The sequence below is a fragment of the Pseudomyrmex gracilis genome, unplaced genomic scaffold (assembly GCF_002006095.1).
Source record: "Pseudomyrmex gracilis isolate BER0280 unplaced genomic scaffold, ASM200609v1 scaffold_11, whole genome shotgun sequence".
NCBI classification, from domain to species: domain Eukaryota; kingdom Metazoa; phylum Arthropoda; class Insecta; order Hymenoptera; family Formicidae; genus Pseudomyrmex; species Pseudomyrmex gracilis.
In genome coordinates, this window is record NW_018020595.1 from 1,010,426 (window position 1) to 1,036,516 (window position 26,091).

The 26,091-nt window shown below is 40.9% G+C and overlaps 3 protein-coding genes across 7 annotated transcripts in view; 2 read left to right on the forward strand and 1 right to left on the reverse strand.

Moving 5' to 3' along the window:
• Positions 1–72: 72 nt before the first annotated feature.
• On the reverse strand, positions 73–3,392 carry LOC109863646 (tubulin delta chain-like). The gene is made up of 2 exons (XM_020444019.1): positions 3,308–3,392; positions 73–2,659 (listed from the first exon to the last, which is right to left on the reverse strand). Exon 2 carries the CDS (start codon positions 2,562–2,564, stop codon positions 1,224–1,226), a length of 1,341 nt encoding a protein of 446 aa, XP_020299608.1. The 5' UTR covers positions 2,565–2,659; positions 3,308–3,392; the 3' UTR covers positions 73–1,223.
• A 4-nt stretch (positions 3,393–3,396) lies between these two features.
• LOC109863645 (exostosin-1) lies at positions 3,397–10,198 on the forward strand. Of its 4 annotated transcripts, none has more exons than XM_020444015.1 (11): positions 3,397–3,491; positions 3,595–3,688; positions 3,869–4,136; positions 4,928–5,470; positions 5,737–6,779; positions 6,866–7,067; positions 7,152–7,271; positions 7,345–7,575; positions 7,673–7,939; positions 8,024–8,274; positions 8,344–10,198. In XM_020444015.1, the coding sequence occupies exons 5-11, from the start codon at positions 5,896–5,898 to the stop codon at positions 8,522–8,524; spliced, it is 2,136 nt and encodes a 711-aa protein (XP_020299604.1). In that variant the 5' UTR covers positions 3,397–3,491; positions 3,595–3,688; positions 3,869–4,136; positions 4,928–5,470; positions 5,737–5,895; the 3' UTR covers positions 8,525–10,198. The 4 variants fall into 4 exon arrangements, with proteins under 4 accessions (XP_020299604.1, XP_020299606.1, XP_020299605.1 ...); XM_020444016.1 differs by having other exon boundaries at positions 3,429–3,483; XM_020444017.1 differs by lacking the exon at positions 4,928–5,470.
• Positions 10,199–11,105: 907 nt separating this feature from the next.
• The window catches only part of LOC109863024, a 36,899-nt gene continuing 21,913 nt past the window's right edge, over positions 11,106–26,091 (forward strand). Inside the window, exon 1 of one of the 2 annotated variants that reach the window (XM_020443209.1) lies at positions 11,106–11,610. In XM_020443209.1, coding sequence (XP_020298798.1) covers positions 11,559–11,610 — 52 coding nt within the window. In that variant the 5' untranslated portion in view covers positions 11,106–11,558. The remainder of the gene's footprint in view (positions 11,611–26,091) is intronic. The other variant, XM_020443204.1, reaches the window with a different exon arrangement.

Here is a 26,091-nt window from a genome sequence, read left to right on the forward strand (position 1 = left end):
CTGATGTCGCGATTTTCACAATCCAAAATCAGTATTTTAGCTTTCGCTGCTCTTGAATTTATGCGTCTCGTTTTGACGTTTCTACGCTAATCACTCTGAATTCAACATTTAAGCGAATCTAAAACAATGTGAATCACATTAGAAGAAAAAAATATAGAATAAAATTTTTCTCGTTTGAATCTTTATTGTAACTTTGCTGATACGTTACAATGTAAACGCACAAGGCTCGATTGTAAGATTTTCGCAAATTAAATTCACGTTCTATCTATGAAAAACAACGCGGGAAAAAATATTGCGGGATATAAAGATTGAGTTTCGGAGTCAGTTTATTTTCTTAGATTCCGTCGCTCGATCGTTCATTCGAATCGTTTCGAGCTGGCGCGATTAGTAAGAGGGTGGCGAAGAGGCGAGTGGCAGTTCCTGGAAATGTTTCCCTCTTTTCCAAGAATTGGGGTGTGATCAGTCTTTTGATTCTATTTGCCAAGGAACGCGCGCGCACATTGCGCAGAAGAAAGCTATTCCTACATACATGTAAGCAAACTTTTAACACGACGTGGGGAGAGACAGGGACGCGGTTGCGCAGGTTTCGAAGGAGCATGATGGCCAGGAATTCGAACACCAATATACACAATTGACTTCGTCTCTCATCCCGCTTTTTCTTCCGCGAGCACAATCGTTCTATTCGTATCGTTTCTCCCCGCTTTTGTTCCTTCTTTCTCCTGTTGACCGCTTGTCTCTCTCTCTCTCTCCTCCGTTTATTTCGAAAGTCCCCTTCGCGTATTCGCAGCCGCAGCCTGGTCGATCTCCGAGTGACGTCACAGCTGCCCACCCATCCCTCTTCTCGTAGTAACCGTGACCGTGATATTCAGAATGTTACGTAAGCGCCTACGTATGCTCGGAAAAAAGCGTAGGAGAAACGTTATAAAGAGAAATAAATCCGCATGTTGTTAAATACATTAAAGAAGAAGGTGAGTCTTCAAAAATCCATATTTGTTCAAGAAAATTTACCTGCAAAACTCCTTCTCGAAGTTTTATATTTGTTTTTGAAAATAAACCAATAAATATTTGAAAATATAAATACGAGAATCAAACTATATATTAACTGATATATATTTTACAATAATAATCCAGTAGAAAAACTAAATATATGTTATGCGAGGGGGAGCAAACAACAATCTCTCTATTTATCAAAGCTGTACGAAGAAAACTTACTTTTCCAATTCTCAACTTCCATTATGACCTTTCAAACTTTTGTATTCCTGCATCACGTTCTCGACTTTTGCAAAAGCTCGCAAGAAATCGTCCTCCTCCATACCAAACTGTTTGTACTGATGTAAGAAAGCTGCGCATTTGTACGAGTTCCAAGCTTTCTCCAGATACATATCCAATGAACGATGTATCTCCGAGTTGTTTGTGATCAATGCTAAAAATTTGTCCCGGTTCAGAAATTTGCGTTCCTGATGCAAATGAGTAAACGAATCCGACGTAAGCCATTCCGGATATAAATGTTTTTTCCGAAAATCTTTCGTCGCTATATCATTCCCCGCAGATTTGCCGCGTGTGACAAGAACATTGGCGACACACGGGCTGTACGCGTGAGATACCGCCGTTTTGCTTGGTAAAGGATTCGGCGTTTTGAGCTGAGCGTTTGTCAGTTCCAGTTGCGACTTCGAAACTCGAAGAGTTTGCTTCAGGTGACGCACATACACGTTCCAATCGTGCTCAGGTTCATACGGCAGAGATGTTTCAGGAGTATGAGGAGCACTCCTGATCGTTACGAATCTAAAATTCGGATGCGCGGCCACTTTGGATGCCAAGAAGTTCACGTTGTGTTTCGTGTCGCTGGTTGGTTGCAAAACAGCGAGCAAGTTCTCGGCGATGATGCTGTTCATGTCGCGTAACATCGCGTTAGAATTTTTCAGCAAATCGGTGGATATAGCGTGCATCTGCTCATTCTCGATCAGGACCGAAAGATCCGCCGTGTCGGAAAATTTGGCCAACGTCAATACGGTATTGTAATTCTGAGTGCAGACCTCGCCGAAGGTAAACGGCAACACAATAGCCGCCGCGATGGATTTGGTTTCGTACTGCTCCCGCAGATCTCGGACCATGCGGCTTCCGATGCCTGATCCCGTGCCGCCGGCCGAACTGAGTAGCAAAAAGAATCCTTGAAAATGATCCAGCTTCTCGATCTCACGTCGGACGATATCCGACACAGCGGTCGACAGACGTCGACCGTTTATTCCGTAGCCGTAGGCCCAGTTGTTGGCGGAGCCGCCACCGGACTGACACACGATGTTGTTCGTGCGATAGATCCAGGACGCGTTCGCGTCCTTGTACATCTTGCTCACTACCTTCTCCTCGGTGTCGACGAGGATCGCTCTCGCGCGATGGTGGCCGCGCGTCGTGATCCCGTCGAACCATTTCTCGACCGTCTTCTCGGTGTATTCGTAATTGGCACCGTGAGATACGCCGGTGTTCGTGCTCTGTATGTCGGCGAATACCTTCGAGAACAAATCGTATCCCAATTGATTTCCACATTGTCCGAATTGCAGCGTGAGCATCTTCAGAGCGTCTTTGTTCGCCACCGAGTTAAAGTTATTGACGCATCGAAGCGAAGAGCGTTCTCAGGAGAGTCTCGAGACAGTTTACAACACACCTAGAATAATTAAAATTTACGTATGTTCGAGATCGAAAGAAATCTATAACGCGAAATTGGAAAACAATTTTGAAACCTACGTTATGTCGCTTCTTCCCGCACTTCGCAGTTCAAAATTATCCAATATATGTATAAAAGTGTAGGAAGTGCAACTGATGCGATCCGAGTACAAAAAAAACATCGTGTCCGATTTTCAATGAGATTTTACAGCTAACTGCACTTTATTGCACTCAAAACATTCGCAGGGGGAAAGAATTTAGACTGCGTTCGGAAATACCACCGTGCGCACTAACCGTTCGGAAATGCTCGGGTGAGGTCGTTTGCGAAAAGAGTGACATCGAGTGCCACCAACCGGGTGGCATCGCGCGTTTGTTTTGGCATATTTGGCTAAGGTCATAACCTATTGTACCGTTAATGTAAGAGCATAAATTTCAACAATGTATACCATTACGTCAAGAACCGCATCAAATTTGTAATGAACGAAGATCTTCCCACGAGTAAATTGTCTCGTCATTGTAGTTCTTAACCATGATATTTCGTCGATGACGTTCGATCAGCCGTTTGTAAACAAACAAAACACCAGAAAAAGCGTTCGGTGACACTCGACATCCTAGAGCAGACCGTCCCTTTTTTTTTTTTGCTACTTACCTAACCGAAACCACCAAAAACTGACGTTTCCGAATGCGGCCATGGTTGATCGAAGAAATGGAGACCTACGGTAAACACGTTTTTGTACTGCCCGCTCAATTTGTAAACTGCAACGCCATCAGTTACGCGAAACTAGAAGTTGGAATCAGCGCGAGGAGATGCCGTTTCTTTTGTTGGTAACACTGTAATTTCATTTTTTATCGTGAGATGGTATTCACTTTTACGTAATCTACTCTACCATGTGATTTCACATGTATAATCATAAAATAATAGTTCTTTTTCTCTAGACGCGATATTGACGTGTTTATTTGAAATCGCGTGTGCCGTTTTTTTGTTGACACACATTTGACTTTTAACCTGAGCACAAGGATCTATTTACGCGTGAGTACATATATGTATACAGATCGTTTTATTGAATTGATACGTTCGTCTCTGTGTTATTAATACACGCACACATCTTCATTTAAATGATATTTCGATGACTTGCATCGCGTTCGAGATGTAAAAATTGCACTCGTGCATTAAATTTTATACGGTGTTTTTTTTACTGTTGAGCAACAGATAGCGAATTCAATGATGATCGTTGTGTATATTTTGCTCGACGAATCTCGGCAAGTAAGGCGATCTGTTTGAGAAAGAATTCCGCTGAATTCGCGCGAGAAACGGGCGAGCGAAAAAGCAAACATTCGCTCTTTTTTCGCTCAAAAATACACACATCGTTCAGGGTACAAATTCCTTGCGGTTCGGCAAAAAATAAGTTCACGGACGTTGAGCAACAGCGTGTATTACGTGCATATACGTGTGTTCAGGAGAAACGAGCGTAGTCAAGGTAAGAATTTCATAACTCCTTATTTGCCGCGACGTCTGCGCGTTGTCAAAGTAGTCAATTGTCAGTGCGACACGATCGTCACCGGAAAGACGACGAAAGCGAGTGCATCTGTTGCTCCAAAGAGGCCTTTAAACGAAGTCGGGAAGGGTAACGCATAAATTGCATCCTTTTGTTTTAACGCTTCTTTTGCTGTTCGCACCTTGCGCTAATGAGAAATAGTTATTAAATTGCAAATTGTCCGCATCCGCTTCTGCGATATCGAACCACCTTGCGCCCCATTGTGATATCATTACCAGTGCACGCACGAAGTTGACGCGAGTATTTGCATTACTCCACAGAGCATTGCAATGACGCATCTCAGAAGTTTTCTCATCTCATAATACACATTCTTTTTTTCAATATAACGCAGTGATTGGAGCTTGCGGTAATTACATTGTCATCTATGTCCGTATGATTTTTGTTGTAGACATAGAGATTGTAAATAATTCGACGCGAAATGTTTTTTGTTTTTGCTTGTAATAACAAGAAAACAAGTTTTTATAAAGATTATTTATTCGCGCAATTGTTTGACAAGTGGATGAAGAAGCGCGCGATTTACACGGCCCGCGCGTCGCACTGCGCTGCGCTGCTCGCTTCGCGTTGCTTCGCCTTGTCTCGGCAAAACTCGCTCTCCGGGCAGCTGGTGACAGCTGTCGCTGCGCACGCGAAGCGAGTTGTCAAGTGTGTTTAGCGATTTGTCAGTCTATAATCGTTCTCAACGTCATCGCATGTAATTCGCGTTGCATTTTCAGACCAATTATTTAATACGTCGGAGCGTGCAATGATTTTGCACTCGCGAACGGTCGCCGATCAATGTCACGCGTGTCCACCGACACCGGCCGAAAATGCGAGTGGGCGTAAAATCGCCGGCGGGCCCGACGGTATTGCTGCGCGTCGTCACAACTAACCTAGAAGAATCGACGCATCGACCGCGCGCCCGTAAATAGATATACGTCGTGTCGAGATCGTCATGAATCGCGGCGTCTGTACGTGCCATTTGTCAGCGATGTGGAAATTCGGCGTGATCGTTGGCCGCGCAACGTCCGTTGGATCGTACAGTTTATAGGTTATCTTCCGAGAATTCGAACCGTCGTGCACACAGTTTACATCATCCGTCACTTTATTACACGCGACGACGCGTATCGGTGTACAAAGTACTGTGCGTAGAGAAGCGACGTGAGAGATTTATCGACGGCATATCAGTTTGCGCTCCAGTCCGTCATGTACCTTGCGACGATCAAGCCACTCGAATCCTTCCTGTCAATAGCTATCCCTTGTCCTGGTTTCACTAACAGGTAAAAATTTTTCTCACTTTATTATCGGTTTCCCTTTGTCGATGAAGAAGATGCTTAGTTTGTGAATATTAAAACTCAAATTTTATATGTAATACAATAATATTGTTACATGTTTATGCAATACAAGTTTTGTTGGTGCTAACAGACTTTTATTTGAATTTATATCTATGTACATATTCATGTTATTTGAATTTATATACATATGTATACAGCTGCTTGTTTATAGAAAAGTGCTTAATATGTAATATATTTTTTTATTGTTACAGCAATATAAAAGAACAAAAGTATCTTGGAAGAACTTTTGATCTACATAAGTAATTGATATAATGTGCTTGTGACTAAGTGTAGATCTTTTACACATTTATTGGAAAAAAAATAATGTTTAGAATTATTATATATCTTTGTATAACCTGACTGTATTGAAAATGCAAGCCAAGAAACGCTATCTACTGTTGTTTGTAACATGTGCGTTTCTTGGTTACTGCTATTTTGGTGGATATCGTTTAAAAAGCGAAAAGTGGACAGGCAAATCTCAGTTGCCTTATGAGCGATTGCCTTCATATATAAGTCTAAATGAAGAGTTTTATGACAAAGATTTAAAGACATCCAGTGGCTCGTTTGCTATGTCTCAACGTACGAGACAGTGCCGCATGGAAACTTGCTTTGACTTTACAAGATGCAAGCATGGTTTCACTGTATATGTATACCCTGTTGAGGATGTGATAAGTCCATTATACCAAAAAATATTAAATGTTATCACTGAGTCGAGATATTACACATCAGACCCATCAAGGGCATGTATATTTGTCTTAGCTCTGGATACATTAGATAGGGATCCTTTATCCACTGAATTTGTACACAATTTACCCTCCAAACTGATGCATCTGCCATATTGGAACAATGGAAGAAATCACTTGATATTTAACTTGTATTCTGGCACGTGGCCAGATTATGCGGAAGAATCTCTGGCTTTTGATGTTGGCTATGCCATGTTAGCTAAAGCCAGCATGTCCATCTTCAGACACAGACCGGATTTTGATATTTCAATACCTTTGTTTGGCAAACAACATCCGGAACGTGGTGGAGAACCTGGACAGGCATTAGAAAATAATTTTCCTAACAATAAGAAATACGTGGCAGCTTTTAAGGGAAAGCGATATGTGCACGGTATTGGATCTGAGACAAGAAATGCTCTTTATCATCTTCATAACGGCAAAGATTTGGTGTTCGTTACAACTTGTCGTCATGGTAAAGCTTGGAGAGAATTGCAAGATGAACACTGTCAGCAAGATAATCAGGAATATGATACGTAAGTATTATTAACAAACTGTTCAAACTCTTTCGATCAGTTGTTAAAAAATAATAATAATTTTATATTTTTTAAATTTTTTACAGATATGACTATGAAATTTTGTTAATGAATGCTACGTTTTGTCTTGTTCCGCGAGGGCGACGATTAGGCAGCTTTCGATTTTTGGAAGCTCTGAGAGCAGGATGTATTCCAGTTATTTTAAGTAATGGTTGGGCTCTTCCTTTTCACGAACGTATCGATTGGACTCAGGCTGTCATATTTTCCGATGAGAGATTGTTACTTCAAGTAAGTCGACACATGCGAATGCACTCGAATTACATTTCAAAGTTTATTTAAAAAATTGAATGTAATATTCGCCTGATTTCATAGATTCCAGATATAGTACGGTCTGTGTCCAATGTACAAATTCTTAAATTACGACAACAGACACAATTTTTATGGGAGAGATATTTTTCGTCCATTGAGAAAATTGTATTTACCGTATTCGAGGTAAATGCTTGCTCTTATGACGATTTATTAAGGATTTGATTATCAGTTTTTTAATCGTTGTAACAATTTATAGAATATTCGCGAACGTTTGCCATGGGAAGGTACGCGGGAAAGAATTGTCTGGAATACCAATCCTGGGGCACTTGCTATTTTACCGCAGTTTGCTGACAGTCAGCAAGAACTTCCTTTTTCAAACAGTAATCCTGGTAATACTTTCACTGCCATAATCTATTCGCAATTGGGATCTACTGCTGTTCTTTATCGCTTGCTTAAGAGTCTTTCGAAAAGCAAATATCTAGATAAAGTAAGTATGTTATTTAAATTTTTTTTATGCTAACATATTTTCTTATTTGTGTGATATCTCTTCTCGGCTTTATTTATAACATACTATTTCACTCAAGATAATACTTATGTGGAACTCGGATATCCCGGTGCCAAGAAAACCGCGTTGGCAGGGTATCAAAGCGTCAATTAACGTTGTCGCAGTCGACGGTATATCCCAACGTTTTTATCCGCATCCATTAATCAAAACTAGTGCCATATTATCGCTCGATGAAGATGCTACTCTAAACACCGACGAGATCGACTTCGCTTTTACGGTTTGGCGTTCGTTTCCCGATCGTATAGTAGGCTATCCAGCGAGATCTCATTATTGGGATGACTCAAAGGTAAATCTTGCACAGTTCGCAATAAATGACTGTTATTTAATTTTCGACAATTTTCTATAACAAAATTTCCGGTCCGTTTTTAAGCGTTCTTGGGGTTACACGAGTAAATGGACAAATGACTACAGTATCATTCTGACTGGTGCTGCTTTTTATCATCGCTACTACAATACTTTGTATACCGAATTATTAAGCTCGACTCTTCACAAAACTGTGGAACAGTCGCAGAATTGCGAAGATATACTGATGAATTTTCTGGTAAGTCACGTGACTCGAAGACCGCCCATCAAAGTGACGCAGCGCAAGCTGTACAAAGACACCGCGGTAGCCGGAATCAGGTAAGTTTTATCTCGTTGCAGCCATGTGCGCAACATCAGTGTCATATTTATGATATGTGTGCATTCCAGATCCCCGTGGAACGACCCAGATCATTTCATACAGCGACAAACGTGCATGAACACATTTGTCGCTGTATTCGGATATATGCCTCTATTGCGATCTAATATGCGACTGGATCCTGTTTTGTTCAAAGACTCCGTGAGCAATCTGCGCAAAAAATATAGGCAGATTGAACTAGTTAGTAATTAGAAGTGTACACACCTCTCGATTAAACGCAGCTATTTAATTTTTCACTTGTATGTCAATATGCGAATTACGCTTTATGATATGATACTAGGATCTGTCTCTTTTGACGCACCTGTTGTTTCTATGTTGAATAGAACGGATATGTATATCCGCGCGGTTTTAGAAGGGGAAACAGGTAAAAGAAATAGAAATAGAATGTTGGGAAAGTGCAGCTAAAAGAAACAGACTGTTATCATACAGCGTCACTAACATGCGAGTGCATGTAAATGTGCGAGGAAATGCATTTACATGAGAACTACGTTATAGTAGATTATCGGTGTCGGGCAGTAAATCAAAGTCCGTAATTCAGCAAGAACGCGTGGTAATTTCCAGCGATTTATTTGAAAATCATTTTGTACAAACTTGTAGAATTGTAACGATGCCGCGTTTTTATTTGATGATGTTTTGCATGACTATGATCCGCTGTGGGGCAATATTTCATTGTACAAATCAATACAAATCGTTTTATAGGTATTGACGAAGGGAAATGTTATTTAACAAATTAGTTGACAAACACACCTGAACTTTTTACACCGGTCATTCATCAGTGTTTATGTGATTTGATAATATAGAAGGAAGAATCAAATGTTTCCGTCAAACGCGCTTTGTACAATGATTATTCGATACTTCAGAGTATCTACTACTTTAGAGAAAATTTGGAAATATTTGTAGAGACAAATTTTTATCCTTGGTGGTATAAGAACTTTCACTCGTATATCATTACAGAATTTTCTCTAAAATTGTAGATACTCTATATCTTGAAATAAAAATTGCAGAAATATCATTTGTATGTATAATAATATTTTTAATCATAAAGGTTTGCGAATGTTTTTCTATCCAAAAATATATATATATATTTCGTGTACAATTATTCTCTAGATTAGAAAAATGTAAAAAGATCGGGAAAAAAATCTAGAATAGATTTTGTCAAGTGCTTTTTGATAGTGATGATGTAAAAGTCAATCAATATTTGTATCGGAGAGAAAGTCAAAAGCATTTGTGTTTATATTTAAAAAATAATTGTAAATCATTTAGGCTTTTTTATTGAAACAATTAATATCAATTTTTTTCTTTATTGTTTTTTTTTTCCTTTCAATTAACGCTTTTATTCGTTACAGACTATACTTTCTACGTTTGCAACTGCATTTAAAATCCTACTTCTTTAATAACGTATTTATTCGGATATACTGCCGAGTTCTCTCAGGAACGTTTAGAAGGACGATTTCTCTATCAAAGTGTCGCAACAATATCTAGTCGTTTACACCGATATATGTTGTTAAGGTAAAAGAATGAAATTATATGTATCCTAATCCTTCGGTTAGAAAAAAAAACAAGTGTAATATGACATGTGTTCGTCTACGTATTCTGAAGACGGAAGCTGTATAAACTGTATGTTGTGATATATATAATTTTCATTTATTGTGTGTTTCATAATTGGAAGAAAATAGTAAAGATAATTTCTATAAAATATTTCTGCATAATAAATTTCTGATGACTTAAGACGTGCACGTATATGTTTTGAATCAAAAGCAAAATTATTAGTTGAACAATTCTCATATTTGTTATACTTTTAATAATATATAATATATGCAATCATTGTTTATTAATAATTTCGACAGTGGGGATTATATATCTATTTTTTTATTATATTTGACTCATATCAATTGATAAATAATTTTTACATTAGTATCTAGGACATACATATATATATAAAATCAACTTGTTAATTTCCTTCGCAAACAAATCCCGTACAATGTTCCAATATTTATCTGACTGATCGTCGTGAGCGAGGAAGAGAGTTTTATGATGATGGCCATCGATATTTTGATTCTATTTGATGTATAATGATAATTCCAATTTGTTAAACATGTTCCATATATATCGTACATACTGCGCAAGAATAACGTAACGTATAATAAGATATATATAGTATTAGTCATTTTATATGGGGACAAAATAAACCGTTTTGTACAAATTGCTTCTCTATGTGACTAAAGTACATTGTAAATCTTAGCCAGCGAACTCCTTTTATTCAAAGTACAAAACTATATATATATATAACTATATATATATAGATAAATACACAACACATATGTATATATATTTGCGTATCAGTAATATTTCTTTACGCTAAGATAAAAGATAATTATATGATACGGTAATTACATTTGATTATCACATGCGATTATCATGATTATTATACTCTGAATTATTGAATGATATTTATCATATATCCGAAGATGTGTGCAATAAGCAAGCCATTCTCGAACTGGATTTATCAACGAGCAACCCTATTTTTCCTCGCGGGAAACAGAGAGAGAAAGAGAGAGAGAGAATGCTTAATAATATACACGCTAAAAGAAAGCTCAAGGAAGGATTTTTTAAACAGTCGTTGAAGGCGTCCACCACTATCAACCCCCACTCCCCATTCCCGGCGATCGTGAACACGTCGACCGGAGGTAGTGGCGAGATACGCGGGTGGTGGTATGGCGACACCAAAACTCCCTTCTTCGGTGCCGCTGCGCTAGAAAGGTGACTATGCCAAGAAATACAAGAGGTATCGAGCACACCTCGCGTACACCCGCAGTCACCTTTCTCTCCTCGTGACCGTAGCATATGTTTTGCGACGTCCATGGCGCTCTCGCGGTTCTGAACGACGACGGCGCATTGCTGCTGCGGCTTTCGTAGATAGGCCGCGGTTGGAGACGAGAGAAAAGCGAAAGAAGAGAAAATTAATCGGTGACAATTCGCTTGGAATCAGTCCGCGTTCGCCGAACGCGGGACCGAATTCGGAGGATTCCGTCGAGAGAGCGAATTCGCGCGATTACCACGGTCGAGAAACGCGCCGGTTTCTCTTCGCGCGCGCGGTGCACAGTCGCGGTGTGAGAAGTAACATCGACGCCCAACATCGATATCCCAGTCTCGACAAAGTCGCGCTTTTCGAAATTCTGATTGTGATTTCACATTAGCCACAACCCGAGGACGACAACGAGGGAAGATGATAATCGTGAGCAGCGTGGTGCTGATACTGGCGGTGGCGTCGAGAGTGGGTAAGTTTGACGGATTATTATTTGAATAGTTCGCGCGCGAATAGTTCCACTTCTTCAAGGAATAGGAATATTGGCGGCAAAGCGTGCGCGCGTTGAACGGACAGACTAAAAACTACGTGTTAGAAAACGCAATTAATCTTCTTTTTTATTTATTTTAAATTTGTGATTACATCCAAGTTGAATCATTGTGATTCGTCTCTTCTTTCGCATATGTGACCTCTGATATTAAATACAAATAACGTAGGCGTTCGAGTATTTATTTTGCGCCCACATGCGCAACACGCGCAAGTTTTATCGCGTTAACTAAAAGGACGCGCCATCACTCAAAGGCTTAACATGACACGTAATCGCAATAAAATTACCCGCTAATGTCCTTTAAATTAGATTCGCTTGACTCAACGTGCGCGCGCGCGCGCCTTGTAATTGCGCGTGTGATGACGATTGTTGCGTGCGACTGAACGATTGCGAATATCGCAAAGCGGAATCGGATGAAAAGCCCCGATTGCACGCTTTCGCGCGGTCGAACAATTCGATCGAAATGATGATTTTGTTTGAAATACGTTACTCGCGTGGCGAGAACGTGGCAGGCCACGCGTTATCGCCGCTGAACTCATTGGTCCCGAGCTGGAATCGCTCGCTCGTATTAGCCGCGAAAATGTCAGTTTACGTAATGTCCGCGTCGTTGAATAACTGGAACACATGCACGGAAACCGCGCTAAAACGCCCGTGATCCCCAGGAGTGCGCTCGAGGGTACCGTTACAATCCCTAAAAATTCTTACCTCTGTACGTTCTTTATTGCGCGACTTGTTGATGAACAGGAATGTCCCGCATGAGCAAATTGCGCACCGAGAAAACGCATTTTTTGATTCAGCTGACATGTGATCACGTCCGAGCGAATGTGTTGTTATCCGTATTTTGATGCGAGGAGACACGAGACGAATGAACAAATAAATCGTGCTACAGCTGATGAGATTTGCTTGCGATAACGCGAGCGCGAGCAATCCAGATAGTTTAAACGAGCGAATAATACAGTGTTACATATACACACGCGCGAGAGATTTTTTCCCAGAGTGACTTAACATTTCCAAATGCGGGGAATCTCCTGCGGGCGGTTCTTCGTGTCGTCTTTCTCGTCTGTTCGGGAGGGAGGAGAAAACTTTTGCAATGCCCCGGCAGCACGGTAGGTCGGTTTCGCATGCGAAACGACCGATTTGCGAAACTTTACCGCGCGGTGGAACCGCGAGGATATAGAATCGAGCGCGTCGATAAATATCTCGTTAAGAAAGATATTGCGAATATGGAAAAAAAGAGAGAGATTTTCGAAAAATTTATTTAGCAACCGACTTGAAATTTATTTCGACAAATAAACCAACGAATCGATCGAGAGAAGTTGGCAATAACTCTCTTCTTGGACGAAAGTTCACGGAAAGGGGACGTATATTTGTGAAATCCGAAAGGGAGTCTGGAACGAAGACCTCGATGGTACATCGACTGGATCGGACATATCGCGGGGCCTCGACGGAATCGGTCGGACCTACGCCACACCGCGGATTAGAACAAAAGAGAATGCTAACGTTTGTATTGTGCTACACGATATTTCGGCAACACGGTAAGATGAGCTTGGCGTAAAAATGATTTCTTTGCGAAATCTCTCGTCGAGGAGGTGTGCAAGCAACAGCATTCAGCCGCCATCCAGCCGGGTACGCAATCAGAAATCTGTTCCCATTGGTTTAACAAGGTGGCGAGAGAAGAGGGAGCGAAGGAAACCCTCGCCGTCTCGCGAAAAGATGTATATCCGCGCGCGATTACGAGTCGAGATGAGATGATAATGAGAAAGAAGAAATTTCAGTCGCAATATTCGGCGGACGCAAATTCTTTTACGTTGTAGTCAAGAAACTTGATTGTTGTTCTCCGCAGCAGCGTAAAGAGAGAGAGAGAGAGATAGAGATAATGTAAGAGAAGAGTTGGACCTACGTAAGTGCGGTGCGTAGGCGGATTGTTCCGCGATACTGTCGGCTCGGCGTATCAAACAAAGTAATTTAGCACAGTCGGTACGCGCCCCACAATTTACACATAGCCGGTATATATCTCGGGCGTCAAGGCTCTCGCTCGGAAATTGCGCTCGCGATCGTTCTTCGAGTGCTCTCGCGCCAACCCCGCTCTAAAAGTCCGAGGGTTATTGGCGCGGCCTATAACCCGCGCGAAACGTGTTTCCATTCTCGAATATTTATGCGACACTTGCGAGATTACAAAATTTAAAACCTCTTCTTTTTATTTCAGCTTTCACTGACGTACGTTCAATTTTATTAATCAACGTTATTAATTACGCGCTCTTTTAATCTCGCTTTGACATTGAAGAACGGATGAATGTATAATTTACACACGCGTCGATCAAGCTTTACAACCGTGCACGCGCGGATCATAAATCATCGGTTTTTGAGCCGGCTATATACGCCATATCCTCGTAGAGTCTCGACGAAATCACGAGATCGCAATAAAATCGATGTCTTCTCACGGGGGATCTATATTCTTTCGTGTCTCTCGCGAGTGCACACGACATACACAAAGTTGCGCTTTGAAAACCGCTCCTTCTCGGCTATTATCCTTTCTCCAGGATTCCGAGAGCACCCGCGCCCCGACTTACCGCCGCTTCGCAATTATCAGGAGAATTTACTGGCGGTGTACGTATTACGTACCTTGTATTACGGTCGGCCGTTTTAGCTCGTGGACACAAAAAAAAATCACTACATTCAACTTTATGTTCACTTGCCAAGTGGAAATACTCGCGGCTCGCAAAAGCAAAAGGGAGAAAGAGTAAGACGAAGCGCGCTTTAGTTGCTGTAAGTTTTCTAAACGCATAATAAAAAAGGAGAAACTTGCAATCCATTTGGGCTTTTTATGAATATAAAATTTTAATTTACATTAAATACGTTTTGTTTAATTTTTACACAAATAGACATTTTCAAAAAACATCGTCTAACAGAAACATATTGAGTTACCAATTTCTCACGAAAGGACGAGCGGCAAGTCGGCGATGCGAAGATTCAATGATCATGCAGAAATATACTGCATAATTGAGCTATAGATCTTTTTCTCTTTTCTTTTTTTTTTTTTTTTTTGTACGATGAGAAAGTGAAGATGCATACGGTGCGAAGAAAGGATCTTGGCGGCGCGGCGCGTTTCATCCAATCTTTATCCGTTTATGTCGCTGAAAGCAGCATCCCCTCGGCTATTATTATCTTTCTCCGAGGATTCCACGGGCAAACGTGTATACATGCGTTGCAATTACCGTCAGAATTTACCGCGGGGTGCATATACATTATACCACAGGCATCTCCCTTTATTATGTTCTCGACTCATATTCCGTTGAAAAGTGTGATACAACCATTAGCCAGGAACGTGCGCGATATCGTGTGCGCGGACAAATTATTTTAGATAACATTTGTAACTCGCCGAATTTTTCAAGTTGATATCTTCTAGTTTTATTAATTTAAATATTTCATTTTACAAACAATCCTAGCTGACACTTAATTTTTCTTAGATCGTTTTTGTACTTTTGTAGAGAGAGATATGTGCGAGATCGCACATGTTATTATCTAGGATGTTCCCTTTATTGCAATTAGAGAATTTAAACCTCGTGCGTCTATTATACATGTGGCTTCGCGTTATCTATCGTCGTGGATTTTCGTTCCGCAAGCAATTACCTGGGGAATTTACCGTAGCCAATGCACCGATATCGGTTCCTCCCGCTCGCTCGTCCATTATCCTTGGCCGGCGACTGGTCACTTCCCACCCGCCGACGGCAACATTTGCGGTATGCGAAGGAGAAAATACGTACGAAGTCGCGCGCGAACACGCTTGTGAAAATCCAGTGACGCCTAGTCGTGTTGCTCAAAATTTATTATGCAAACGCGGATCTTCCCGAACGGAGTTTACATTTAAATTGTTTCTGTTTCACGTGTCTTTTTTTTCGGTTTTTTTAAGACTATCCTTGTACACTTAATAGAATGCATTGGAAGGATTATTTATGATTACGCACGGGACTGCCACATGTAATTCTAGTAAGATAATGAACGATGGGGCGTACCAGAGTAATGCATCAAACACCCATTACAAACGCGTTGGAACTAAGTACGTACGTATGCACAGATAATCGATCGTTCTTGACCAAACGAAAGTGGTCGCTACGAGACGATATACTTCTTCGCTCATGTTGTAAACTATTCGGAACGGATCATTACCGGTTCGGACATAACTAATTGTTGGTACCGAATGTGGTAATAACGCGAGTTGCGCTGTCATTATCTTTAAGAGTCCTGTACCATGCCCGATTCAGGAGAACAACCCTGCGGCTATTAAGTTCTTACAGACAGAAACGAGAGAATTCTATTCGTGTCGTACGTCACGAAAACTCGGGTGAACGCTATGCTATTGACAATCCGAATGACACAAGAAGTTTGTGTCGTCCAGAGATTGTACATCGTGTATGTGACAAACTTTGTTTCAAAAATATTCTCATCTTTCATAGTCTCTCGAGAAAGGATTGCATCGCTATGCAATATTTTGATAATATCGAAAGGGGTCGAAAGAAATTTTGTGACGAGAGACAAGATCGAATCTTGCGAGGCGTTGTTGCAAATTAATTGATAACACGCACGTTATATCGCGAACACGCGTGAGGTCGTGTTTCGTTCTACGTGTGTGAGAGAGCGCGCCAACCACGTTTTCATTTACCATAAATTAGACGAGCGAACGAAACGCACGAGAGAGCTCTCTCGTTAAAACCCGGACCTTTACTTGGGAGGGTTACTGTCGGGAAGAGTTTACTGCCCTCGGCAGACGATTCCCGCGGAGGTTCATGTCGTAGGTCAGGAATCCTTTTGCAGCAGGATCACCGCCTACGCCACGGACAAGACCTTCTCGTCGGCATAATGATTTAATGCCTAACTATCGTTATCATTTTTTGCGCGTCTTCAAAACATGAAAAGTACTTAACAATAAATCAAGCTGTAATGCGTTTAATTAATTATATGTAGCGCACAAAAGCGCTTTTTTTTATATTTCGTAATTCGTCGTATTCTTGTTTGCGAGCAATTCAAAAAAGAAAAGATAAAGAAGAAAAAAAAACCATATATTTTATATAAAATAAATTTAAAATCCATTTTTTTTAAATGTATTTTTATATTGTGAAATCTTTTTCAGAGTGATTCTTATCCCGCATTGGAAGTTATTAATGCATCAAGAAACAAAATGTTTATGGATCTTTCGATTTTTTTCTTTCTCTTTTATGTAAAAATTTGAGGTGAGAAATATGTAGTTTAATTTTTTTGCAATGCAAAATCTAGAAGTTGTTGTAGGTATATAATAACATATTGCGTTATTTATAAACGATTATATGTCAGATAAAGTATGATACATCACACACACCGCATAATTACTTGATTATATAATATTTATAAAAAACTTGGCTTCTACCGCTATGTAATTTACATGCACGCTGTAATTAGAAATAAGACTTAACTATTTGTATTTACGGTCTTCATTGATCGATTTAATTTTGTAACCTCGACTCGTTGCATCATAATTCCCACACTAACATGTGCACATAAATTATTGATCTGATAAATCTACACACACACACACACACACTATCAATCCAATTTTTATATATTGTTTACATGCAAATTTTTATTTATTGATTGATTGATCGTCGATTGGCATATTGACACGTAGGACAAATAAACAAAACATGTGTCCTCAAAATCGTGAACAAAGTTGAGAAACGAAGTTTCACCGACACTTTTCCGTATAGGCTTCGTCACACCGAGTCCACCTCCATCGAGAGACCGGCGAAATCCAGACTTTCGCATGTGCGAGAAAGACGCGAACAATATTGTAACGAATGAGGACTAAAAAATTTCACATTTTTCACAGAGTTAACAAAAATTAAATATCTGTGGAAATGTAGCGAAATAAGAACACGTAGAAAGAAGAAAAATGTTTTGATCAATTTTATTATGTAAAGTGCTGTTTTTCTTCTTTCTATTTTTATTTTCTTCTCTCTTTTCTCTTACATTGCTTTCGAATTAGATATTTATCGCTTAAATAATATTTATCGAAAAAAACCACCGAATAGGCTCTTTTCCCATCTACTCCAATTATTTGTCAAGGAAAACACGGATGGCGAAATCATACCGGTGGAAACTACATCTTTCGGCTATATGATTGAGAGATTTGCGTGCCAGTTATTAAGCGTGTAATCAAACGTCTCAGTCCAAAGAGAACACGTTGCGGACGCGAAAGGTTGTTGAAAGGTAATTGGTGAGATTGCAGTTGCAAAATGAATTGTGTTGCTTGAGAAACACTCCGGATGAAGACGAATCGCGAATTATATCCAAAAGCGAACAGAAGCACGTAATTTGAGAATCTCTTCGCTTTTGTGTTGAGAAAAAAACGGACAACCTAATTTAATTGTGAAACAAGACAATTAAAAGTGCAATTAAAACCATGATCGCCCTCGACTCCTTTATTTGTCTGTGGATATTAATCCGAATTAACTTATATAACAATGCAGTTATTCTGATAATGACAAAGATCTCATTTTTATTAATAGTTTGAGAGAAAAGTATAATTTATAGACAAAAGAACGAGATTCATTGTGGAAAATGTGGTTCAGTTTTTAATTGATACATAGTTCTTGAATGCCGCCTCAACACATTTCGAAACCAAAGTAAACGAAGCTACGTGGAAACACGAGTTTGCATATTGCATTGTCACGAGTGAAAACACGAAAAGAGACAATTCGCACTAAGCGGCAGAGAATATTACCGCGGGCACGTGTCGTCGTGTTGTCGCGTCGTCATCTCGCAGACAATCGAGAGTAATGATAGTGCAATTAGAGTACTTATGCACTTACTTACCTGTCTTCGACGTGTATAGTATCCGAGATTGGCATAATACTCGTAATTCGCGCGTCGAGTTCAATTACATTAAACTTTATACATACTAAGGATTCGTCTTAAAACGGGCGCGTGTCAAGAAAAATTCAAGGTTCTGTTTTTATTCTGTCATTTGTCAAATAAATCCGACGGCGGTCAAGACAACAAAAACCAAACTTAATACGGAATGGCAATTTATAATTTTCTAAATTAAGAAGTCATTGTGCCTGCGCATTTGTTTTGTTCCATTAGAGCTGCAACGTTCGTAAAAAAGCCGAAGCAGAGAGTAAAAAATAGAAAGGAAAAAAAAACGAACAAAACAAGATATCCAGCGCTTGTCATCCGCAAGAATGCAAATTTTTTCGCGATTTCGGAATGTTATTTCGGTGTGGCTATAAATAATGAAACTAAACACATGCCGCGCGAAGAAAAAAGGAGTGCAATATAAGCGTTCTGGCGCCTCCGTTCCTTTTATTGCATTCTTGTAAGATTTTCGGAGACACGTAGAATGCTTTTCGATCCCCTCGGGGCACCTGATTTCCGAAATCCCGCGACATTCGTTGACGTTCACTTATAGCCAGGATCTCGGATTCTTTTTTTTAAGGCGCGGAACTGGCGTCTCTCCGACCCCCTTTCTTTCTGTATTTTTACTGTGGAAGGAAAAAACTGGCGCGTTTCTTCAAGGTCGACATCTTTCGTGACGACATTCTCCGCGTTCATAAACATGGAAACAAAGAAGAATACTGACGCGATACGTGTCTATCAAGTGAAACATCAAGTTCGATCACATACGTGTCACTCTCATTCTCATTCTCAATAAGCAAACTTTCATTTTTGAGAGACGTCGGCTTTTTCCAAGGTCGTTCCGATGCGGCGACACGGTTTCTCGCGACTGTCCCCGTTAACAAACTCGACGATTAATCACCGGTCGCAACAGCTGGAAGATCAGGTCCGGGGTATTCGACCTTCGGCGACGAGTAAACGAAACTCGAGCGCGCGATCAACCCCGCTTCCGGATGCCTGCGGGTGCGCCCGCCGACAATTCCATCATTGTGTAACACACCGTTGTTGGTGCGATTCGTAACAATCGTAACCTCGATCGGATCTTATCTGGGACAGTCCGTTTATGTGCTCTCTTTCTCGATTGTCTGCGTATGCTCTTCACCTCCTTCTCGCGATCCATATTACGTAAAAAATAATTATCCTGCCCGCCTTGTCAAAAAAAAAAAAATTAGCAGACAGCGAGAACCAAACTGTTGCGCGAAAGTCCGAGCTTGTTACAGTGTATCTCGATCACAAAGTTTTTATTTTTTTTCCCCTTCACACTGGTCACTTCGGTGACCTTCGTTCGAGGGCCAGTCGTAGCGCCTACTTTCATCACCGCATGCACGATCGTTATGATAGATCCGGAACCACCTACGTTCTTATTAGAAATACGTCTTTGTTGTAAACGCGAGTACTTATGTACGTTGTATGTCGTGAGAACCTCGAAACAAATAATCGGATATCTGCTGCTACTGTGCACTTGTCTCAACAGATACATCACATAGCTGCGCAGCAATCGTTTTCCTTTATAATTTATTAAACAAATAACATACTATCCCTTTTATTCAACAACGTTATTGGCTTTTATCGCGTTATGCAATGCAAAAACGACAATAAATCAAACCGTGCAGAATTCATTGATCGTCGGCTTTTCGCGGCTTTAATCGCGCGAATCAGCGCGCGGCTCTCACGCGCCCGCGATTCACACGTTCCGGGCAAATCGCCGTCACGAGCCGTTATTTTCTTTACGCTCGTGGACCCAAGATCACGATCTTATCGGCGATTGAGTTTCGCGTCGAAAGAAAAGAAATACACAAATCGCGTAAAAGAGAGAGAGAAAGAGAGAGAGAGAGAGAGAGAGAGAGAGATCAAGACGACGACTGGCGAATGCTCCTTTCTCGAGCGGTGCTCACGATCGGTAATGTAAAACCTTGATCGTTCCGTGGGACCGATTGCGCGCACTCCCACGGAAAGTCTACCGTAATGGTATTACACCGCGTTAAAAAAGCCGCGCGTGTATGTTGCCTCGCGTAACACCGCGCCGCGAACTCGTTTTTCCAACGGCGCGTTCGTGATATAACTTCAATTCTCATCCGGGCGACCTGGTTCTTCAAAATGAAAGGAAGAGAGATTTTTATTGGTCGATGAAAAATCCCAGGAGTGATTAAGTACCGCGCGCGCGCGCGCACTAATCTGCAATTAAAACGTTAAAAACCGGGAAAAAGGACGTATATATAACTCCCCTTTTAAGTAATAGAATAAAAAAATTCAAAGTTAAGTGCGCGCTCTCTCTATCTCATGTTATCCTTTCATTTGCTTGCAAGTCTGGTACGTGTAATAAAGCGGCGCTCCGGCTGTGCTCGGTAGGTGTGCAATATGCTATGCAAATGTGTTGCGTACGTCGTAAAGCGAAAGGGAAACGTTGGGGATTCCATGTTCGACGATGTATAGCCGCGGTGACATAATCGTGTTTACGGCCTAAAATAAAATTAGAGCGAAAATTTATAAAGCGCGCGGAATGGAAGTGAACGCCGAATTGTCGTCCGCACATGTGCGGCGGAGTGTGGTGAAAGTAACGCTTGACAGATAACAAGTTCGGATCGGCGAGAGCGACTTCTTGAAAAAAGAATGAAATAATTGTCCAAATCTCAAATTCAAGAACATAAATTTTCAAAGACATTAACCGTCATTTGAATAAAAGACAGGTCTCGTTTTTTTAGTTAAAATCGATGACGCGCGAACACGTTTATATACGACGGCCAAATTTACATCGATCTTATTTATAACGCTATTCCATAAACCTATTCACGCGACTATAAAAATTCCTGATATCGCAATCATCCGAACTGTGTATCTCGTCCCGAGAAGACAAACAGCGCATTACGTAAGGTTTATACTCGCGTGTTCTGAAGTTTACAAGGATGATAGCCGTCTGGAGTTCACCGAACCATTTGCAGTTTATTACGGAGTAGCTCGAACAGAACCATAACAATTATACTCAACTAAGATAGTTTAATAAGTTGCTTAAGTATAAGTTAGAGAGTGCATTACTCCGGAGAAATAGCGTGATTTTTGCTCGCTATGTGTGCGCAAGTTGAATCATAACAGCTTATAGTAGCTATCTACGTAAAAGAAAATATTTCCGAGTGTTCGGGAAAATGTTTTACTGTTCAATTTTCTTGTTGGGGAAAAAAAGAAAAAATACTCGCGCGTGTAAAGAATTAAATGCACAAATTTAGTACGTTGCGCGCGTATTTATTTCTGGCGTTTCATATTCTCACGGGAAACGCGATACCTATAGTCAGTCAACCGGATACGGAGAGGGCATCGTGAGAGTCCTCGGCCCCAGAGTCCTGACCTCCCGAAGGGGGTGTTAAATCACTTGGCGAGAACACAGCACCGTACACGATCGTATCTTCGCACGAGAAGTGTTAACGCGGGCAAAACAGTAACCGAGCGTGTTGCGGCGACGCCTTATCAATCTTTTACCCTTGTAGATCGTGTACCGACGCCGCGGGGGTCTATATACTTAGTTCAAGTAAAAGAATCCCTCGGGAAGTATTATAATAGCCGATAGATATATATATGTATACGCGAAAATTACGAGCAGCAATCTCGAGGAAGATGGTTAACCTTGAACCTCCGGTTTGAGGTGTATCCCTGTGAGATCTTTCGATTTTTTTACGATATATTAAAATTTTTTCACATTTTTATCTTTGTTATAATCTTACATCGCGAGAACGGTGTGATTTCGCGAAAAAGAATAACGAAATCAATGTCACTGATGCCTAGATACGATAATGCGCTTTCGATATAGCACAGATTCGATTTGTGTGTGCGCGCGCGCGCGCGCGAAAGCATCGACGACGTAACGCAATTGAAAGTGGACGGTTGCTGAAGAAATCTGGTCACGATTTTCAGCTTGTCATTCGATATATCATTCGAGTTCAAACGGTTCGAAGGTCGCGATTGATTTGTGGCACGTCGCAAAAGGCGCGTAGAAAAAGTGTAATTATGAATTTTTATTTTATTTATTTTTTTTTTTATACAGCATTTCTCCTCTCGAAATGCGTTATATTTTCTTCATTTTTGCGCTTTGGAATTGCTTCTTTAACTAAATTCCAATTTCCAATCACTCGAGCGCACGAAAGAAGATAATCATATGAGTTTCGCTAAACAGATCGAGAATTACCAGAATGCCCAGGCCTCGCAATATGATCAAAATTGCGTTTATATTGAAAATGTGTAGCGTGTTCTATCCTACGTTGTAGAGAAAGTTGCTGAAGCGAGCAACGCTCGATCATGTTCCGCGATACGAAATGAGTTTCTTCTTGGCAAAAATGTATCGGGAGACAAAATAGATTCTGCATAGACTCGAGTGATAGTTCCTCGTAAGACTTCCAGGTTCGGAAACACGGAATCGCGCGTCGTAGAAGATTGATACCGCTTTTCCGCTAATTATTCGCGGCCGGAGTTATACGTAAATTGCGTAACGGCGTGTTTTACGTCTGGTCGATATGGCCAATAAAGCTGAGTAAATAAATACGATCAAAGAGGCGAACTGATGCACGAGTCTCAATAAAGTAACGTGAAATAACGTGTGATAATCGTGAATGTCGCGTATGAATTTTGCAACGTGATCCTTTACGCAATAATTCTGGATCTCACCGTTGATTCGGCAATCGTGACTTTCTTTTCTCGATACGCCCAATCGTATTTGACCCAGGTCGAGACTCGATATGAGCTTTCGAAAAACACATCTCGCACAGTATACGTTGCGCTAACTATCGAAGAACGTTCTTCACGTTTCAAGAGATTTGCGATAAAACTTTGTTTATTACGCAAAAACAAGATAATAAATTAGTAATTATATTTTAAAGTATAAAACTTACTTCTTTTTTCCCCGACTAAGTTTTCGTCGTTCACAGAAATGTGTGAAGAAAAATCAACTATCAAACGGGTTGGGTAACCTTCTCGCGGCGAAATTTCGAAATCAAAATAAGAAACGTTGTGTGTGTACGCGATATACTTTCCCTCTTCGGTGCTCGAAAACGCGTGAAATGCGATGACGCATATTTAGGTACTCGCAATCGAAATTAAATGGAGCGAAACGATTGAAACCAAAAAACAATTTATCGGATCTTCGATTCGGCAAAGCAAAGTTTTTTTTTTATTATCTGTCGAACTTGTGCGACGATGATGTTTGTCGTACATATCTTTTGTAAAAAAATATCTTAACACATTTCTTTTCATGTCTTTTCCATGTAAATATATCTCAAAACGGATGTAGAGAAGCTGTCACTCGACCACTTTGTTAAAGAAACGACTTTTGTTACTTTGATTTCGCAAATTCCGCTCAAAGCGGTCGCGTGCGACATCGAGTATTCACATGTTCTCAAGCGCTCTGAATGAATAGGCTCCGTCGTTTTTGCGATACTTGGTATTTGTGCGTGTATCAAGAGAGACAAAAGAATAGGAGCACCGGAAAGTCTAGTTTAGTTATTGGTTACGTGTAGCGGTTTGCGCAAGTTTTGCTCGAAAGATGAAAATTCTATCGCGCATCTGACATCAATCCTGTCGCAAATCGCGATGTAACTCGATGTAATGATTGGGTCGAAACGACTTTAATTAGACCTTTCACAGAAGAGACAAAGAAATCGAACCGTATACGGTGCTCTCGATATTAACAATCGATATACCATCAACACAGCTTGACCAGCATTCCTCGTGGGACAATTGTGTAAAAACATATATATATCTATATATATGTATACACACACATACACACACGTTACTTGCGTAATCCACGTGTTCGTTACGTGCGTGAGAGAGCGTATAACCTTTCCGGGAGGGATCGAGAGGGGGAGGAAAGGTAGACCGTTCTCGGGTCTCCGTGGTGTGTGCGAACGTCCTTCGCGCCTGATAATTATTTTAAATATTAATTTGCTTCTTTTTCTATCGCAAGTCTCTCCACATCGACGTCACTTAGTAAATCATGTCATTTATGCCAGCGTGACGGAGTCGCGATTAAAATACGAGATTAATAGAAAATGAAGGCGAAAGCACGAGAGATTGTCGCAAGCGACTCTTTCGAAACTGAGAAAATTAAATTAATAAATGTCTCGCATGGAACGTGATCGTTTAACATTGCAGCCGAAAGAGCAGAGAAGACGTATCGCACTTTTTCTACGAAAAGTAAATCACTTCGATTAAGTGCATTAATATGTAAGAGGCGTTATTATTATTATCTACTAATCTGCATTGAGGCAAAATGAAGTAGCGGCATAAAGCCCCACCAGAGCGCTCGATGCTTTTTATGCAACGGAACAATTTCACCGAGCGGCTGTTCGCCGCGAGCTCGTTACTTTCTGTTGACACCGACATGGCTCGCATTGCGAGCTACGAAATATCATTTCCAGCCTGGTCAGTTGACTCGTTCGTTTGAAGGCGAGAGAAACGCGGAGAGATGCAAGAGCTGTTTCTCTTTCTCTTTCTCTTTCTCTCGCGTCTTTATACACACCGTTCACCATATTGCCGAGTAAATGCATCGCGATTTGTGCACGACACGTTTGCATCGCATTTGCGCGTACGTTTGTGGGAACGCCGTAAGTGCAACGTCGGCTGATTACGTTGTTTTTTTCACAACGTTTTATAATTTACAAGGAGGATCGACGTCGCGGAAAATGGAGAACAAGCGAGACACCGACGAGACACTTACGTGTCGGGCAACTTGTCGGACGGGCCCGCGAGCACGTCGTATATTCACGTTTCTATTCCCCTGGCGTCCTATCGAACGTTTGTTACCCCACACTCCGGAGGCGAGAATAGCGGAGGTTTCCGATTGCCACACGCCCCACGTTCGTAGCCTTCACAGCTCGTGCGCACGGCGCGCCGATTCTTGAAATTCGTAGATATCAGAATTTTTATCCGAGAGAAATCAAGCCGATTCGACGAGCGAGTCTGAAGCTTCGGATTTTTTTTAAGTATACGCGGATAAAATCTCTCTGTACGCTTTACAAAGAACAAAAACACAAGTTTCTACATTATTCACATATCTTTGTAGTGGAATAAAGTCCGTTCGTTCGATGCAAGTACACGCGAGAACAATTACGTATTGTAAACAGGGAGCTCCCTTTGTTACAACAGTTTTTTGCAGAAATCTTTGTTAAGCATAACACTGACAGACTGGCATCCTATCATTTACAAGATAAGACTCGTCGAAAGTGCAATTATCATTGTTTAACAGTGACCTTTCGATCAAGGAGCCAGATAATCGTGCTCGCAATCGCACGAGAGCGCGTTCTCGCGATCGGAAATCCCGTCGCGCGCGTTCTCTCCGCTTTCATTTACAATTTTCCAACAAGGAGCCGCGCGGCGGCGGCGACTCTTGGACTATAAGTGACGAAATATTCCCTGTGTACGTAACAACGGGCACGTTTAAAGTTAACATCCGGATCAAGAAGGGCGAAATTACTCATGCTGCCTACGCCGTGTTTC

What these genes read in the sequence shown, in the direction of transcription:
- LOC109863646 (XM_020444019.1), bottom strand. Translation starts at nt 2,564, where the DNA reads ATGCTCACGCTGCAATTCGGACAATGTGGAAATCAATTGGGATACGAT.
- LOC109863645 (XM_020444015.1), top strand. Translation starts at nt 5,896, where the DNA reads ATGCAAGCCAAGAAACGCTATCTACTGTTGTTTGTAACATGTGCGTTT. An exon ending in ATGAGAGATTGTTACTTCAA is followed by an intron (nt 7,068 to 7,151) that starts GTAAGTCGACAC and finishes CTGATTTCATAG; the next exon opens with ATTCCAGATATAGTACGGTC. An exon ending in AAAGCAAATATCTAGATAAA is followed by an intron (nt 7,576 to 7,672) that starts GTAAGTATGTTA and finishes ATTTCACTCAAG; the next exon opens with ATAATACTTATGTGGAACTC.